Raw genomic sequence first — 20,082 nt, forward strand, 5'->3', positions numbered from 1 at the left:
GATGTACAAATGCGCTTTACACAATTGATGTGTGTATGGATTGGGATAACAATTGTATGAGCCCCTAATAAAACGCAATAAATAAATAAATTATTAAAAGCAAAAAAAAAAGAAAAAAAAGAAAGAACATGGTCAATCTAATTAAGCAAATCTACAATGAATGAAACTGAAATGTTATTTTAAAGTATCAACTAAAAAATGTTCACAAACCAGTTCAGCATCATTTGGTTTAGAAGACAAAGTATCACTAACTTTCATTTATTCAACAAATTTAAAAATAATAAACTTAAAAACTAACTTATGTCCTGCCTGTCTGTCCATTCTTTATATATTTTTATAAGTGTTTCAATGGTCAACAGTACATTTGAGCTATACATTTCTTCTACTTTTGCCCACTTCTGCTGCAACTGTTGACAGTGAGCAAAAATATGCCAAATAAAGGAGATGTAACAAAGCATAATCAGGAGATTCTGGATACGTAAAAACTGTACATTTCAGTAAGTCAGGAAAAGAAAACATGACACACAAAAAAATGAAGAGAGCACCCAATAAAATATTTTAGTTAAAAAAACAAACCCCAAAACACTGATACAAGCTGCCACATTTTATTCTCACAGCTACCCTCACCTAGTATCAAAGGTTCACAAAAACAATAGTTATCATATATCCCACTTAAAAAAAAAATCCCACTCTTTAAAAGACTAAGTTTCACCTTGACTTATTGTGAGACATGAAAGTCTCATGGTGAGAGGTGACCTGAAAAGCAAATGTTCTGGTGAGCCCCCCACCCCCCGCCCCAAATTCCATAGTTGCCTTCACAACGTCCAATCAGTAACTGGACAGGGGCTTGTCCATATACTGCTTTTCCAGCACTGTCCAAGAATCTACTTAACAGCAAACTAATTTAACTTACTTTTAAAAATTCTAAATCAGTTCTATGGGATAGTAAGACAAGATGAAAGTTGTTTGCTTTCTAGGGCATTTGTTCTGTATTAACAAAGAAATCTTCCGTCTCTAATTCCCATCATTTTTATGGTGTGTTTTTAAGTGGAACACAAGCACAAATCCTCAAGAGGAGGATTTTTTACTTTATATTGAAGATAAATGAGATCTAGAGATAGTCCCTTGGATATAATCAATTAGTACATGTTTTTCAAATATAGGGTTAAGGTCTCATATTTTATGTCTTCCAGTTACTTAAAGTTGTAAAAGATGAACATGAGAGTAAACAGTATTAAATGGCATTTATTAGTACAATGGCAACTTCCCTCTTAGAGAATTGTCTTCTATGACATTCATCCTCCTAATTCTTTAATGATTAAATATTTGTATGGCGAAACGTAGCATAATTATGAAGAGCCTAATCTCATACTACAAAGGATATATATATATAACCATCCTGCTATACTTTTCTTATGTAGCAATACAAAGTCTTGCTAGCCCTGTTTCTAAGGAACATTAGGCTGTACTTATTCTAAGACAGATTGTTTCTTTTTTGGCAGTTGATGGAACTTTCAATATTCTTCGCCAGTCCCATTATTCAAATTCATCAATTCTTCTTTGGCTTTCTTTATTCAGTGTCCTACTTTCATATGCAGATGAGGCGAATATAAATCCATAGCTTGAGTCAGGCTCATCTTAGTCCTCAAAGTAATAATATCCTTGCTTTTCAACACTTTAAAGAGGCCTGGTGCAGCAGACCTATCCAATGCAGTATACATCATTTTATCTCTTGACTGCTGCTTCTATGAGCACTGATTGAGGATCCAAGCAAGATGAAATTCCTGAATCGTCAATCTTGTCTCTGTTTATCATGATGTTACTTACTAGTCCGGTTATGAGAATTTTGGTCTTCTTTACATTGAGTTGTAATCCATATTGAAGGCTGCAATCCTTAATCTCCATCAGCAAGTTCTCCGGGTCCTCTTCACTTTCAGCAAGCAAGGATGTGTCATCTGAACATTAAAGGTTGTTAGTAAGTCTTCCTCCAACATGATGCTACATTCTTCTTGATATAGTCACGCTTCTCTCATTATTGCTCAGTATATTGAATAATTATGGCAAGAGGATACAACCCTGATGTGCACCTTTCTTGATTTAAAACCTTGCATTATTCCCTTGTTCTTTTTGTACAACAGCCACTTGATTCATGCAGAGGTTCCAAATGAACACAATGAAGTGTTCTGGAATTCTCAAGGTGTGTTGATCAATAGTTTGTTATGATCCACATAGTTAAATGTCTTAGTAATTTTAAATAACAGTAATATTAAATAATATTAGTTAAATGCCTTAGTAATATTAAATAATAGTAATATTAAAAAAAAACCCAACCAAAACAAAAACCATTAAGTAAACATCTTTCTGGTATTATCTGCTATCAAGGAAGATACACCTGACTTCAGCAATGAAATTCCTTGCTCAGTCTTCTTCTGAATCTGGCCTGGATTTCTGGCAACACCTTGACAACACACTACCACACCTTGTTGTTGGATGATCTTCAGCAAAATTTTATTTGCATGTGCTATTAATAACACTGTTCTGTAACTAGTGCATTCTGTTGGGTCACCTTTCTTTGGAATGCTTATAAATGTGGATCTTTTCCAGTTAGTTGGCCAGGTATCTGGCTTTGAAATGTCCTGGCAAGGACAACAGAGTACCTCCAGCGCTTCATCAGCTTGCTGAAACATTTCAGTAGGTATTCTATCAATTCCTAGAGCTTTATTTTCGGTTAATATTTATAGTGCAGCGTTGACTTGATCTGTTAGTTTGGGCAGACTGGGGAAACAAATCCACAGAAATTCATATGTATTTAAGAGCGTTTTATATAAAGGATAAGTGTACATTAAGAAAGTATCTTAACCCAGTGTTGTCCAAGTCCACAAGTCCAACATTAGCCCATATGTCCAACACCAATCTGCAAAGTCCTCCTCAATCTCAGAAAACATATGCAATGATGCTGACTGCAGAAGGAAAGCCGAACCAGTCAGTGTGTAAGCATCTCAGCGCTGGCAGAGGTCTCCACACAGGTGCTGCAGCACCCAGGGCTGCATCAGGGTAGATCCATGTGGCTTCTCCTCAGGGATGTCTTGCAGGAAGTGAGCCTTGACAGCTGAAGGAGGGAACTGGCTACGGCAGCTGCACCCTGGTCCGACCATCAGAAAGAATGCGACCCGAGAACTAGAAAGCCATTATCTCTCCGCCCTTCAATTAATCCCAAGTGTTTATTGGACAGGTTGGCACAATAAACCTTAACTATCTCACGCTCCTTCAGTACCACTGGCTCATTGCTCATATGCTACTCGTTGAAATGGTGGGATGTCAAATAGTTCTTTTTGATACAGTGACTCTATATTCCACCAATTTTCTCTTGAGGCGTACCACTTTGTTCAACATTTCACACATAGAATTTTTCAATTACCACAGGAGGCTTCCTTTTTTTAGTTCTTTTAGTTTAAGATATGCTGAGCGTGTGCTTCCTTACTGGTTTTCTAACTTTAGTTCTTTGCATATTTGAATACTTTTATCTTTTTGAGTTGCCCTTTGAAATTTTCTTTTAGGTTTTTCGATTTCATCATTTCTCCTATTTGCCTTAGCTACTCTACACTTATAAGCAAGCTTCAGGATCTACCCATCCACTTTGATCTGTTTCCAGTCTTTTTAATGATCCTTTGCTTTCTTCATGTATGACTTTCTTGCTGTCACCTCAAAGCTCATCAGGTCTTTTGTCATTAGTATTCAATGCATCAAGTCTATTTTTGGTATGTTCTTGAAATTCAGAGGTGTTGAAGAAGATACAAAGTTGTATTTTGGATCATGTGGATTTGTTTTAATTTTCTTCAGCTTTGACCAGAATTTACATATAAATAACTGATGGGTCTCTTCCCCAGTTTGCCTCTGGCTTAGTTTTATTTTCCACAGGTTGGTATTTTCTATTGTTTTTCCCCAAAGAGGTCCACTTGATTCCTGTGTATTCCATCTGGAGAGGTCCACATTTATTGTCCACTTGTGTGGTTGAAAAAAGGTATTTCCGTTAAGAGGTCATTGGGCTTGCAGAATTCTACTATGACTCTTCAGCTTTGTTTATATACCAAGGGCAATATTTTTCAACTACTGTTTTTTTTGTTTCCAACTTTTGCATTTCAACTGCCAGTAATTTATCAAGGCATCTTGAATGCACTTTGATCACTACCAGACTGAAGACTGGTAGAATTCAATTTCTTCATCATCAGCTTTAGTCGTGGGCACATAAATTTGAATAGTTGCCCTGACCGAATTTCACTGCATGCACATTAAACATACTTGTTAAGTGCCACGGAACTGATTCTGATCCATAGAGACCTTAAGAACAACAGAAGGAAACACTGCACAGTCCTGTACCATCCTCACAATTGTTCTCATGACTGAGCCCATTGTTGCAGCCATGGTGTCAATTTCCTCTTGGAGGGCCGCCTTCTTCCTAGCTGCTCCTCTATCAAACATGGTGTCCTTCTCCAAGGTTTGGTCTCTCCTAACATGTCTAAAGTATGCAAGACAAAAATCTCACTATCCTTGCCTCTAAGAAGCACTCTGGTTTTACTTCTTCCAAGATAGATTGGTTTGTCCTTTTAGCAGTCCATTGTACTTTCAATATTCTTCTCCAGCAGCACAATTCAAATGCATCCATTTATCTTTGGCCTTTCTTACTCAAAGTCCAAATTTCACATAAATAGAAGGCAACTGAAAATATCACGGATTGAGTCAGGTGCATCTTAGTCCTCAAGGTAAAATCCTTGCTTTACAATACTCTAAAGAGGTCTTTTGCAGATTTATCTAACACAACATGTGTCCTTTGATCCCGACTGCTGCTTCCATGAGCATTTAGTGGATCCAGTAAGATAAAATCTTTGATTATTTCAAACTTTTCTCCATTTATCATGTTACCTACTGGTCCAGTTGTGAGGGTTTTGGTCTTGTTCATATTGAGTCTTAATCTATACTGAAGTCTTCAATCCTTGATTTACAGCAGTAAATGCTATGAGTCTTCCTCATTTTCAGCATGCAAGGTTGTGTTATCTACATTTCACAATAAGCCTTCCTCCAATCCCGATGTCACATTTTTCTTCACGTAATACAGCTTCTCTGATGATTTGCTCAGCATACAAACTTAAGTATGGTGAGAGGATACTACCCTGTCACACATCTTTCCTGATTTTAAACCATGCAGGTTTCCCTTATTCGGTTCTTTCTAGTGCCTCCTGAACCATGTACAAGGTCCACATAAGTAGAATCTATGTTCTGGAATTCCCATTCTTCAATAGCTTATTATGATTCACAACTGAATGCCTTGGAATAGATGATAAAACACAAGTTAACACCTGCTTTCAGCCAAGATCCACCTGACATTAGCAATGATGCATCCTTTGTTCCATGTCCTCTTCTGAATCCGGACTAATGCTCTGGCAGCTCCCTATCAATGTACTGCTGCAACCATTGTTGGATGATCTTCAGCAAAATTTTATTTGCATATGATAATGTTTTATAGTTTAAGCATCCTGTTGGGTCACCTCTCTTTAGAATGGGTACAAATATGCATCTCTTCCAGCCAAGTAGCTGCCTTTCCTGACAAAATTTCCTGGCATAGAGGAGTGAGTGCTTTGAGTGCTTCATCAGCTTACTGAAACATTTCATTTGGTATTCCATCAATTCCTGGAGCCTTGTTCTTGACCAATGCCTTCAGTGCCGCTTGAACTTTTCTTCAGCACCACTGGTTCTTGCTCATATGCTACCTTCTGAAATGGTGGGACATTAACTAACTCTTCTTAGTACAATGACTCTGCATACTCTCCATCCTTCCTGCTATTAGAAATTTTGCCTGAAGGATCTTTCAATATTGTCACCCAAGGCCTGAATTTTTTTCTTAAGAGTTTTCAGCACTTTTGGTGATCTTGCTGGTATTTGGAGCACCCGTGACAATGCAACACAGGAACACAAGCCACCGCAGTATGACAAACTGACAGAGAATGGGGTGATCTGACTTGGTAGGGTGCTTAAAAAAACCCCCACAAAACACCAATATAATGCTTTTTGCACCTTTAGAAAAATAAATCCTCGCAATTTTGAGATCAGTGCTATTATGCATTTTAAAACAAAACACAATTGCACATCTTCCAAAATCATTGAACCTTTGCAACAAGATTGTAGGAATGCTGCCCCATGTATTTTAAAGAAGGTCTGCAAGACCCCAGAGATGAGCCAAGAGAGAAGAACATCAACCTCAACAAATAAGAAAAGTACCTGTAGTCCTGCAGTCCTGGAAGATGACTACAGATTTCATTGATGCAATAGCTACTGGTTTGGTATTTTCAATTTTAAGTTATATCTTAACCTTAAACAATTTTTGGCTCAACGAGTGCTAAAAGTATTATGTGAAAATCATCTAGTTCAAAGAGTTGATCTTTTCAGCTGTCCTTTAACCAAGATCAAAACTGATAAAGATGATTTTATATAAGAATCATGGATGAGATCCCAGAGAAAGGTGCAATAATAATAGCTACTTGACGGATTTACCAGATGGCCAATTAAATTCGAGGCAGCAAAGTCAACTCAGAAAATCATGGCAACCCCCCCAATTCCAAAGAGATACTCTGAATGTATTTTCTGAATTGACACAGAGCAATACATTTTAAGAGAAGTGAAAAATGCACTGACGAGAAAAAGGTCAGGAAGATTATGTCAAGGGATCTTTTTCCATCTTGACAATGCTACCTTTAAGAGCAGCAAGTAATGTCCTAGAATTCATTAGGACACCTTACCCCATCTACTTTACAGCGCAGATCTTTTCCCTTCAGATTTTCTTTTTGTTCCCCAAACTGGGATAACATTTCAAAATATACAATTTGAGTACCCCCAGGATGCCTCGACTGCCATTTTAACACGGTATAAATCAAAGTACACAAAATTCTTCATGAAGAGTTAGAGATGAAAACATTATATTCAGAAGTCTACAGACAGAAATGGAGGATGTGATGACAAGCAACAGTTCTACATTTTGATATTTTTGTTTAATAAAGTTTTACAAGAAGCCATTTTCCACTTACTCGCATATAGAGTATCTCTCTTTAAACTATACCACTGGACTATTCTGACAGGACTGAACATCCTAAGTGGCCTATGTAAAGATGACTCTGAAGGACCTAGGCCTACTTCACCTTAGTCACTACACTCTTAAGATGCTAATGGACACCTCTCTAGTTGTTGTGTTAAGGGAGGCAAGATATGACAAAATAGCAATTTATAAATTATCAAGGGCTCATGAGAGAGGGGGGAGCCGGGAGGGAGGGGAAAAATGAAGACCTAATGCCGGGGACTTAAGTGGAGAGGAAATGTTTTGAGAATGATGAGGGCAATGAATATACAAATGCGCTTTACAAAATTGATGTATGTACGATTGTGATAAGAGTTGTATGAGCCCCTAATAAAACGATTTAAAAAAAGGGAGGTTAGCAACACTTGTGTAAAACAATCTACATTAACACAATCCTGATTTTTAACACTCAGATTAAAATGGATGGTAGTGGAAAAAATGTGTTTTTTTTAAAGATCATTTTACTGGGGGCTCTTACAGCTCTTCTAATAATCCATACACATCAATTGTATCAAGCATATTTGTACATATGTTGCCATCATTATTTTCTAAACATTTACATTCTACTTGAGCCCTTGGTATCAGCTCCTTTTTACTCCCCCTTCCCCGAAAATATGTTGACTGCCCTTCAAATGATGTTTAGGAAAAATGCTTAGCAAAATTAGATTGGTGTTAGACTTTTTGTGTGTGTTCAGTAATATTTTATAGTACGTACTAATTTTCCCTCACTAGTAACTGACAAGTGATCGTTATGTTCACACTATCTTAAGCATCTACTTAGTAAGTCTGTGTACTTTAAATGTTTAGAACGTATACACGAGCATCCATTTCAAACCTAGGAAGGGTATACAAAGCTGAGTCACTAAAGCTGAGTGAAATTACTCATTTAATACTTTAACACTATCCCTCAAAATACACTGGGCTTTACATTATGCATTCTATGCAATCAAACTTTTATATTTCATCATGTCAAAAAAAAAAAAAGGTCTTAAGTAAAGTAACATACTTGGATGAATAACTAGAAAAATTTGGTTGACTCTGAGAGTGAACATGCTTGGTAGGCTCTGAGAGATGACCAGTAGAAATGTGTGCAGGTTTGTTCTCAAAACTTCTTCGGTCAAAGTATGAGAGCTGTTTTCGATAGTATTCTTCATCTTCCTCTGGATCATAATGATTTGAACGAACAATATCTTCAGGTGGCTTCAGTTGGGATTTTTGAGGTTCTGGTATCCTGGAAGATAGAGATTGGGAAATAGAGCTTTTCTGATATTAGTTTCACAAATAAAATTGAATACATACACCTATTTTACCTTGTTGCCTAGACTATTTAGGTTTTAGCTGAGCCATCAAACAGTAGTCAGAGTGGATACCCCAAATCCCATGTCCTCATGTATAACAATTAAAAGGTAGGCCCATTCCAGGTTACTCGTCCATTTACATAAGCTTTCTGATTACCTAGTGAGGGTAGCTTAAATAGTTCTCATCAAATCAACTATTACTCATGTGACCTCCATGAGTCGGAGCAGAGCTGTGTGCAAAAGGAGTGTTTTCAATGTGGATTTCTCAGTAGTATATCACCAGGCCTTTCGTCTGAGGTACATCTGGGTGGGCTTAGCAGTTAAAAGTCCAAATCCATTGCCACTGTGTCAATTTCAACTCATAGTAATCCTACAGAGTAAGGTGACCAGATTTTAACATTGGTAAAGCGGGACACCATTGATAAAACTCATATCCTGGCGAAATAGCCACATGGTAGCTGAAAACCATATACCCTAGCTTGTCGTGCATGCTTTCCAAAAATCGGGACTTTTTAAAAACGCCACGGGACATGGGCAAAATTGTTAAAAAGCAGGATGTCTGGTCACCTTACTATAGAGGGCTTCAAGACTGTTAGGGGAACTGAGAGCCTCATCATTTTCCTAAGGAATGACTGATGGGCTTAAACATCAACGTTGAGGTTAAACAACCCAACACCTCCACCTGCAAGTTAAAAGGGCTCCTTCTATAGCAGGGTAGAGTGGCTAATTAGAAAGAGGGAAAAGAAGATAGTTGTACAGTGATTTACTTAATTTGGTTCTTCTAGTCAGTTTTATTTAATCCAGCTGCGAGTGATTGATAAACTATTAACTGTGATGGTAAAAACTTCAACTCTATTGTGGTTAGCCAATTTTGCCTGCCTGCTGGGTATAAGCCATCTTAGAAGTGGGATCTTACAACCATTAAAAAAGAAGAGCCTGGAATGGTGCTCATCTTTTGGACCCTGATATTCTTCTACACTGAAATTCTTCAATCCAGAACAGAAAGTGGTGAAATCAGAGAACAGAAGAATGAAGAGCCTGACCATCAGACAAGAACGGTGGGCTTTCTGGTCCAGGGAACAAGTTGAATGCCTCCAGGTACTTAACATATATACTTGTGTACAAACTGAGTTTTTCAGATTTTTTTAATGCAGTTTTTGTGGCAAAATTAGGTGCCTCAGCTGGTATTCGGGTTGGCTAATACTTGAGTATATATGGTAATTAGGGAACTTAACTTAGTGATTCACAGAGCTTGAACTGAGCACTTTTAGGCAGAGGCTTATGCAGGAACAACATGACCTTGGGCATTTATTAGTAGCACTAAAAGAACTGTGCAGTATTTTTCTACGAGGACTGAGGCCAAGGACCAAAGAGAAGCCTTATTGTGGGGATACCGGATTGAGTAACTGTGTCTTATGCTTTATCTTGGATTGTAAGCTGTTAAAACTTCCGCAATAGAGCCCATAATACTGATATGGTCTGTGAATTCTGTGTGGTCATTACAATTAATTACAGAACAAAGCTGAGATGGAGAGATTGTTGTGGCAGGGCTCTTGGTGTTAAAAAAGGGTGGCAGGAAGATAGAGACATTATCTGACTCATGCTTCAGAATCATCTTGGGGGCTGATTTTCCTTCCCCTTTGTGAAGTAGAGGACTAATTTTAAAAACTATTTTAGAAATCATTTTATTGGGGGCTCTTACAACAATCCATACACCTATCGTATCAAGCACATTTGTACATGTTGCCAGCATCATTTTCAAAACACTTTCTTTCTACTTGAGACCTTGGTATCAACTCACTTTTTCCCTCTCTCACAAGCCCTTGATAATTTATAAATTGTTATTATTTTGTCATGTCTTACACTGTCCGATGTCTCCCTTTACCCACTTTTCTGTTGTCCATCCCCCAGGGAGAGGGTCACATGTAGATCCTTGTAATCAGTTTCCCTTTTCTACCCCACATTTCCCTTTACCTCCACCTTCCTGGTATTGCCACTCTTACCACTGGTCCTGAGGGGTTGATCTGTCCTGGATTCCGTGTGTTTCCAGTTTCTATCTGTACCAATGTACATTCTCTCGTCTAGCCAGATTTGTAAGGTAGAATTGGGATCATGACAGTGGGGTGAGGAAGCATTAAAGAACTAGAGGAAAGTTGTATGTTTCAGCATTGCTACACTGTACCCTGACTAGCTTGTCTCCTCCCCATGATAATTGGGGCTCTTACAACAATCCATACATCAACTGTAGCAAGCACATTTGTACATATGTCTCATCATTATTTTCTAAACATTTACTTTCTATGTGAGTCCTTTTTTCCAAACCAGCTTTTTGCCCTCCTCTCACCCTCGTGACCCCTTAATAAACTATAAATTACCATCATCTTCATATTTTATACCGACCTTTTCTCCCTTCCCCCACTGTTTCTTGCCCCTTCCCCCAACCCCTTGATATCACTACTCCCATTTCAATTCCTGAGGGGTTTATTTGACCTGAATTCCATGTGTGCTGAGCTCTTATCTGTACCCGTGTACATGCTGCGGTCTAGCTCAAAGCGAAAGGCAGGATTGGGGTCATGATAGTGGGGGGTGAGGAAGCTTCAAGGAACCTGAAGAATATTGTGTTTCACTGTCTACAGATGCGTTTTGGGTCTCTGCTCCAACCCCCCCTTGTTCTCAACAATGTTTGTTGTTCTGGGTCTTCTGATGCCTGTTACCTGATCCTGTCAACACCCCATGGTCGTACTGGCTGGTGTGCTTCTTCCTTCTGGGCTTGTTGCTTCTCTGCTAGTCACTTGTTTAATTTCAAGCCTTTAAGACCCCAGACGTTGTATCTTTTGATAGCTGGGCACCATCAGCTTTCTTCACTCCATTTGCTTGTGCACACATTTTGTCTTCAGCAATCATGCCGCGAGGTTAGCATCACAGAATGCCAGGTTAGAACACAGTGTTCTTGTGTTGAGGTAGGGCTTGAGCAAAGGCCCAGAGTCCATTCACTTCCTCAATGTATTGCCATGCAAATGTATGTACATAGGGCAATACCTCTATTTCTATGAATTAATATATTTATATAAGGGCACACCTATATTTATATCTCTATCCAAAGCTTTGCTTCCCTAATCTTTCCTCTGTTTCCTTTTATCTTCGAGGAGGTAATTTTTAACAGTAATGAAAGACTAAGTCATACATGTAAGTCATGTCAGCAATAAGTAATAACTGATAAAATGTATGAACTTTAAGAAAGAATAGTAATGTTGATTAGTAAATGATTCTGACATGAGTCAATAGCTCTATGTAGTCTAACATTTTAAAGGTCACAAGAAGCAGGGAAAGAAAGTGAGTAAGGTCATTAAGTAAATAAGTATATGGTTGTATTTAATAAACTTGAGGAAACTTAAGTTTAGGTTTCACACACACACACCAACCCCTAACCCCTAAATGACAAGGGGAGATCCTAAGCTTTCAATTATTACAAAATTTATTTCATATAGAACAGTTCATCTGTCAATGATACTGGCTCAAGAATATATCGAGTTTATATTTTTAATGAAAGCAGGTAGTTAGTAAAATAAGAGTAAATTTTTTGCTACATAATAGTTCCTTTTAAATATAAGCAAAGATCTATGTTCTTATTTTATTCTACAGAAGTGCTTATCACAGGGACAAGTATATGAAGCATATACTTGTAAACAAAGTTTACTTTAACCAATTTAATGATTTTTTTATCTATAAAATCTTGGACTTCGTATGTCTCAAGGTATTTTTGAAATTGAAAATACAAAACAAATGTTTTTAGGTACTGTTAAGTTGGTTCTAATCCATAGCAACTACATAAAACAGAATGAAAGACTGTTGAGTCCTATGCCATTCTCACAATCATATTTGAGCCTATTGTTGAAGCTACTGTGTCAATCCATTTTTTTGGAGGGTCTTCCTTTTAAAAAAAAAAATCCTTTTCTTTACAAGCATGATATCCTTTTCCAGGGACTGGTCCCTCCTGATATTAAGTCTCAAGAATGGGGGAAGAAAAGAAGGTGAAGCATGACATGAGATGATGTCCTCTGGCTTAATTTATGTATTTTTTGGTTTAAAAACAGACATCCAATCATATTTTGCTTAGTTATGAATCCAAAGCTTGGTGGCATCACTGTTGTTTAGCTTTCTATGTAGCGGAAGTCTGATGCCCAGACAAGGAGTGAGCAGGTCATCCCCAGTTCACATTCTATAACCTTGGCCTTTACCTATGAACCACATTGGGGCAGAGATAGAATGGGGCTTTTTCTTTTCAGTTCATTGTGCTGCTGGGAATTTGGACACAAAGCCTCAGAAGAGCATTCTTTCTTGTTTTGCATGTTATGTGCAGTAGACTCCCTTTGCTGGCTTGTGCAGTGGTGCTGAAAAAATAAGTGACCAGACACACACTGCCCAGGTGGGACAGTGGATAATATAATGATCAGCCCCACCCTTTTTAGGAGTGGTAGAACAGTGTGCACCTCTGCCTCTAGGTCCCCAGAATCCTTTGGTCCCTGGCGTAGGGACTAACTATAGCACAGGGTATAAGTACCAATGTGGTTTGTGAAATATGTGGTCTTTCTAAGGGTCTAATGGATTTTTTGCTTAAGTTTGAACCCAATCCTAGTGCCAGCTGATACTAATAATCAATCTTGAAGATAAATTAATGCTTTATTAATAAATGGAGGATCCTCCTTATGACACATATTCGACTTCCTCATGACCTTTTTTATTGACTTTGTATTTTACTATGTGTGTCCTTCATTTTTAATCAAGAGAGTGAATTTTTTTAAAAGACAATTTATTCTTTTGGCAGTCCATGTTACTTTCAATATTGCTTGCCAAGACTGTAATTCAAACACATCAGTTTTCTCCAAGTCTTTCTTTTTCATTTTATTCGACTGCTGTTTCCATGAACTTAAAATGTTTTAGTTATTTGCTAGGAAAAAAATCATTCTGAAACATTTGTTTTCTGAAGGCTTAACAAAGACTTATTATCGAGATATAATAAAGGACTTCATTTCTCTTTCTAGGACCCTTTGTTTTAATTAGAACAGTGGACAAATCTCAAATAATAAGACTAAAAGGCTTTCAACAGACTAGTCAGGTCACACTCTTGATCAATTGCCTACCATCAAACTCCTCTGAAAACCATCATTCAAGATCACCCACCTGTAGAGTGTTTTGTCATGCTCACTGAATTGATTCTGAGTAGCAGACTTGGGACCAACGATGGGAACACTTGGAGGTTTAGAGGCCACTTCTGGAAGCTGCAAAAAATAAGACAAACATGCCTCTGAAGCAAAATTACAAATCAGTCTACATTTAAGAAGCACACCTTGAAATACTTTTCACTTAATGATGCTTTTTGTATCCAAGTGAAGACATCTTTACCTTAAAACTTGTGTCAGTTATATCCTTCTTGCTTTCTAATGATGTTGACCTTTTGTTTTCAAACATTTTAACTCTAGTAAGTACAGACTGTGGTTTCATTGCTGGATCTTCCTCTTCTTCAGAAAGAGCTGGAGGTGGAGGCAGTGGTTTGGTATTTGAAGGTAGAATTTCTGTCTTCTGTTGGGATGAAGGTATTAGAGGGGCAACTGCAGCACTATGGAGAGGCTCATTATGGCCTGCTTTGGAAGTAAATCCTTGTGATGGTACTTGCTCATAACCTGGGGTGTATTGATCAAAATACTGTTTGGGCTCAGAAGACTTAGGACTTGCCGAAGGATAAGGCTGTGCTTCTAGTCTGTACCTGCTATGCACATCATACCCAGGAGTTGTCTGCTCTTCATGTCGGAGTGTAGAGGTTTTAGGTGGTTGTTCATAGCGTGGTCTGCTATCATAAGACAGAGGAGCTGGCTCTTCAAAACGTGGGCAATACCCTAGTTCAGAGGACTCTTCAAGATCCTGTCTAGAATCCAGGTGCCTAGGATGGTGATTATCAAAAGAAGGCTGAGGTTGGTAGGACTGTTTATCATCATAATACATCCATTGTTCTTCATATGCAGGAATTCGATCTTCATACCTTAGATGATGATCATAGTTTCTAGGAAATTGGCCTGTGTAGCTTGCGGTGTCATATCTATATAGGGATTGCTCAAGGTCTCTGCTGGCTTGCTTCTCTACATTCAGGAGCTGGGGCTCATAGCTCATAGCAGGCTCTTTGTCTGGCCTTCGTCCTGGGTGACCAAGGGTTGGCTGCTTCAAAACATGATTCGATCTCGTTATTTCCTCCGTATATGGATCCTTTCTAAATACCTGTATAAAAAGTGCATGTTTAAACACAGATGCTTATTTTTAAGTTCAATCTATGTTATCATATAAGCTTGTGATTTGATACAAAAAAATTGCTATATTCCATCATTTACTACCAGTAGAGACCAGATTAGTAAAGTTAGTTAGTTTAGGTGAAAGCTTAAAGTTGAAATTATAGATTAAGTATTTTATATATTTTAGCATGTATTAAATTAAAAGCATGTTAAAGATAATTACTAGCTGTATAAAATTAATGCAGTTAGCTAGATTTTGACATAGAAAATAATCATAAAAATTTATGGACCCCATTAATTTATAGAAAAAGATTTGATGGATCTCAACTACACATTAAATAATTCTGGAAGATATAGAAATTAGAAAACCAAAACTAAAGCAGCTATAAAGCAAAATTATTCAGCATAATTCCCAACTAAAAGGCCTCTTCTCAAAGAATCCATATACCACCAGAAGCCATGCAAACTACAAAACTGAAATAATCTGTACTGATTTGAAAGCATTATGATGTAAAAATCCACAATTAAAAAAAAAAGGCAAAAGGAGCACTTAAAGGGCAAAGCAAAAATGATTGTGTGCTAGAGATGGAGAGCAACAAATCAGTGCAGCACTGCAGCACAAGTACCTTTGCTGGATCTACATGCGACGACAATGATGGTTCTTGATCCCTGAGCATTATGTGAGCTGCCTCAGTACTTGGTGTTCTTAAAGAATCAGCTTGTGGTGAGTAAGAGGTGGCAGGAGCTGGGTTTGGCTCCTCCAGTTGGACATTAGTAAAATTTACATTATGATTAACAGCAGAGGTTGATGATGCTGAGTTTGTTTCAGAAGGCGAAAGATAAGGGACTGGAGATGAGGCTTCTGCTTTCTGTGAAGTGTTTAGAATATTTTAAACATAGTGTTTCTGTTTACTAACTTCCCACTTCAACTTACTAGTGGTAGGCAGGCATACATTTTAAGTGTGTTGAATAATAAGACTGACTTCATGTCCTAAATTTACTTAAAATTCCAATCCATATTGCTATATAATAAAAACAAAAGTTTAGAGCTAAATCCCTGGTATTTCCAAATTGAAATTTAAGATTAGTTTTCAATATAAAGGACAAAATATATTAACTCAATCACCACATTTTAAAATTTAATAATGCACCTCTAACTACAAAACGTTGAATACTTGCTGCTTACCTGTTGAGAGGCTGTTTTAAATCCAGGGGAGTCTATTCTATGAACTGGCTGTGGCTGAGCTTGTGGTGAATAAGGAGGATATGTTTGATTTTCATGCTGCATTCCAGCGGAGTCCTCTCTTACAGGCTCAGAGGACCGTGTAATGGCAGACTCCGGTGGAGTCCCAACCTCATCATTAAGAGTTTCATCTAGTTCTTGATCAGTGTAGGCCCCGCCTTCTGTATCTGTGTCTTCATAGTCAGAAGTGTGTCTACTGTCGGTGCTATACATTGAGTATTCACTACCTGGGGCTGACAGGTAGGAGAGGCGATCATCATGCAAATCAAGGTCATCACTTGTAGCACCATCCGCCTGGGTCAAATAAAAGTAAATTAAAAATTTTATTCAGTAGTTCTTTAAGAGATGGCCTTTACTTTACAAGGAAATTGGAAAGAATATTTTTCTTGGGAGAAATCACATCTGTTTCAAATTTATGACAAGGAAAGGTCAAGAAGATTGCATAGGCACACATGCAAACACATATGAGCATCCCTCGAGGTCTGAAGGGCTTAGATGAATGAGATGTTGGTTGGCTGGCCAGACAAAGCTGAACTCAGGCCTAGACCAGAAGACAGTGAAGGAACTGGTAGCACTCAGGTTTACATAACCTCGCCAAAAGCATTTCAGTTCAAAGCCAGAAGAGGGAGAATGCTACTAAACTAAATTCACAGAAACAAAGACACACTAACAGAACAATGCATGTGAGAATAACTACAAAAATAAAAGTCACAGTTTAAAGTGAGTCAGATCTAAAAGATATTTAGAGAACATTAAAAAAATTAACATCTGAACTTCAAGCTTTTATAAAACACAATGAAAACGTGTTACAACTAAGTAGTGGCTGCCCCATTAAACTAGGAAGATTTTTCTTCTTTATAATTTTATTTATTAGTATACAATGGATGAAGAGAGAAAAATGCAGTGATGCTTCTCTTATATAATCAAGAGTTGAGCTAGTTTTTAATTGTATACAGACCCTTTGCAGAATAGACCAGAAAGATAAGTAATATTTGAAGGAACATAAAGTTGCAATCATAGGGTTGTCACTGAATTATTAATTTGGAATTAGTGACTGGATTACAAAAAACAGTCCCTGAAGATCATGCCTGGGCACTGTGGCTAGTTTGGTATGAGAGTCGAAGGATCTGGAATCCAGGGAAAATACCTCTTTTGTTCAACGTGTGCTGAAGGACAAATATAAGGTTCTTGTCCTCTAGCGAGATGCACTGTTATTCAAGCTTGTTTTTTTTCCTGCAAGTCGGATGTGTCAAGAACATGGTTCAGGAGGCGAGTCACCCGAATGGAGCTTTCCATGCAGTCCCTTGCTTGTTTGTCTCTGTAAATGTTTGGTCTTGAACACTGCCACCCTGATACAAAAGTGTAGGCCAGTGGTTTTCAATCTGTGGGTCGCGATTCCTTTGGGCAGCGAATGACCCTTTCACTGGGGTCACCTGATTCACAACTGTAGCAAATTGACAGTTATGAAGTAGCAACGAAAATAATTTTATGGTTGGGGGGTGGTCACCACAACAAGAGGAACTGTATTAAAGGGTCGCAGCATTAGGAAGTTGGAGAACCACTGGTCTAAGCTGTGTCAGGCTTGCCTGTGGCTCTAGCTTTCAAAGGATCACCTGCTGGACTGGGAGAGTGAGAATTCCAGGATTGTGTCCCATGTCACATCAGAGGTTTATTACACAGAAAGCACTCTGGCTTCTAAACTCTATACTGGCTACAGCTGAAGGGCAATCTTCTGGCTATACATATTAATTTTTAAAACTTGCCAGGGTCTAGAAGGCTAGTGGAACTAGGAAATTATTTAAGGCTTTAGGGGAAAATACCTTGGAACTCACTATTCCTTCTAGATTTACAGCTACTATGAAATGCACAAGTGAGCAAGAACCATGTATTGCTTTGAGCCAGGAAAGGACCCATTTCTACTACATGTTAAGAGTCTCAAGAAACTTTGCCCCATCATAAACCCCCATTGTTAGTGTAAATAGTGCCTAGTCACTTGAGAGTATAATCTTTGTAAGTTAACAATTCAAAAAATGCAGTTCATAGTCAGACTAAACTTGAATACTTTCCTTTTCTCAAGAGTGTGTTAAATTCTATACCCCTGGATAAGTTAAGGACACTATCCATAGGATTTACCTTATGTCCCAGGGGGATGATTGATAATGTTCTCTATCATAAAATAATAATGAGGATTAAAAAGTGAACCCAAGACATACATAATCAATAGACTTATGAATCTATTTTGGGTTTGCACTTAATTTTAGCCCCAATCTAAGAATAATTAGTTCTTATGAGCTTGGTGCTCATCTTCATGAAGAGATCACTGAAAATAGGGGTGCTTACAGCCAACTGTAGTGATGAAATCAGATGGTGTCTGGCTACCAGGAAGTATAGAGTCTGAGGTCTTAAAGGCTTGTCTTAAAGCAAGCAACCATACAATTGAGATGTCAACTAAGTTCACAAGGAAAAAGGACACCAGCTTGTATGATTGAAAGATTATAAATAAAGATTCAAACCCAAAGGAGGGAATGGTATCAGAGCTTAAATTGTAAACACTTGGTTTTCAGAACGCTAAAGATGAGAACAGAAGCCCAAAATCCATTGGCAGGGTCCACACATGGATTAGGCCTTTGGTGAATCCCCTCTGATCCAGGTCGAGGAATGTGAATAACCTTGCTATCAAAGAGCACAATAAACTCAATTATGGCAGATACAGTTAAAATGCAATAATCTTATCATTTGACATCTTTGGATCCATATTTAAGTTGTTTAACATAATAATAAAAGTGAAGGAGAAATACACGTAGATTAAGCCTTTAGTGAATGCCCTGACCATAGACCAATGTTGTGAATAGCCTTGCTTTCATGCAGAGTGCAATGGAAAATAGATTGTTGCAGAACCAGCTATGTTAAAATCTAACATTTGGCCCATTTAAAATTTGTTTTCATTTTTAATATTTTCTGTTCTTTGAGGTTTTTTTTTCTGGTTAATTTTGTTACTGCTGTTGGGTTATTTTGTTGGGCGGCAGCGCTGTTCTTTGTGTGTAAATGAAATCCAGGATAGATATACTATAGAAATAATATAACTGAATCAATGGCTTATTGGAGGTTTAAGAGGGGGGTTGGAGGGAAATGGGGAGCTAGTAATTGAGTATAAGAAGAAAGAAAATGTTCTAGAACTCACTGCAGTGATGACTCTTTTTTTTTTTTACAAGACGAAAATTTTAATGAAATTTGGTTACGGGGCAGTAATAACACACAGGGCTATATAGTTTACACAGGATTGTAATAGAAATTTAAAATAGATGCTGTAGTAAATGTTACTTATTGTCATAATCAGATCAACTTCCTCCTTCAAAGATTCCTTAGTATACTTCTCTGCTTCTCCCCTCAAATCTTTCGGTACAATTTCATGTCTTCCTTTGGTTAATTCACCAACCCAGCTGAGTTCCAGTTCAAAAGCTTTATCCTTAACTTCATCATGCACTCTGTAGACTTGCAACTTCTTTAACATCACGGCATGTCATTTCCTTCATCTGAAGTTTCTCAATTTCTGTTTTTGCAGCTTGCCTCGCTTTACCCATAGCACAACCCCAAGAACCGTAAGAAACACCTGATGGATCAATCATGTGGGGTTGTGCACCATCATTTGCACTCTAAGACTCTAACCTAAAACTGCAGCCAAAAGGCCCGACCCACTGTAGAGTGTATATGTAAGTACATACATGGCCACTCTGTCTGCAAGATGCTTCAGTGGGATGTTATAGCCAAAGTTTGATCTGAAGTTGGAAGCTTCTTCTCTTGTTATGTCTGCTACAGAACGAGCATCTGCCAACAACCAGCAACTGCCATTCCAACAGGCCGGTCAACCTTCAAAAGCCATTTGTTGGAACCTTCTTCATAAAGTTTAGAGGACTAATTTCTCTATCCCAAAGACAACACCACCTTTACACCGGATTCCAATAGCTGTACTACTATTTTCCAGTCTTCATAGCACATGCCACTTGAAAAACTCTCCCATCAGGTGAGAATGTAGAAGCTGATATGTCATACTCATTCCTGATAGAGCTCATCGTGCTTAAAACAACCAGAACGCTTATGACTTAGTGACCTAAAGCGTTTCCTCTACCCACTCTTTTT

At 38.0% G+C, this 20,082-nt stretch overlaps 1 protein-coding gene across 1 annotated transcript in view; it reads right to left on the reverse strand.

The window, feature by feature from the left end:
• Positions 1 to 20,082, reverse strand: part of TJP1 (tight junction protein 1) — a 172,137-nt gene that overhangs the window by 22,280 nt on the left and 129,775 nt on the right. The window contains exons 17-21 of the mRNA XM_045286303.1: positions 15,889 to 16,239; positions 15,329 to 15,571; positions 13,825 to 14,691; positions 13,603 to 13,700; positions 8,130 to 8,354 (exon numbers count right to left, since the gene is read on the reverse strand). Coding sequence (XP_045142238.1) covers positions 8,130 to 8,354; positions 13,603 to 13,700; positions 13,825 to 14,691; positions 15,329 to 15,571; positions 15,889 to 16,239 — 1,784 coding nt within the window. The remainder of the gene's footprint in view (positions 1 to 8,129; positions 8,355 to 13,602; positions 13,701 to 13,824; positions 14,692 to 15,328; positions 15,572 to 15,888; positions 16,240 to 20,082) is intronic.

Source organism: Echinops telfairi, unplaced genomic scaffold (genome assembly GCF_000313985.2).
Source record: "Echinops telfairi isolate 266 unplaced genomic scaffold, ASM31398v2 ScPeMD7_7;HRSCAF=31, whole genome shotgun sequence".
NCBI lineage: Eukaryota > Metazoa > Chordata > Mammalia > Afrosoricida > Tenrecidae > Echinops > Echinops telfairi.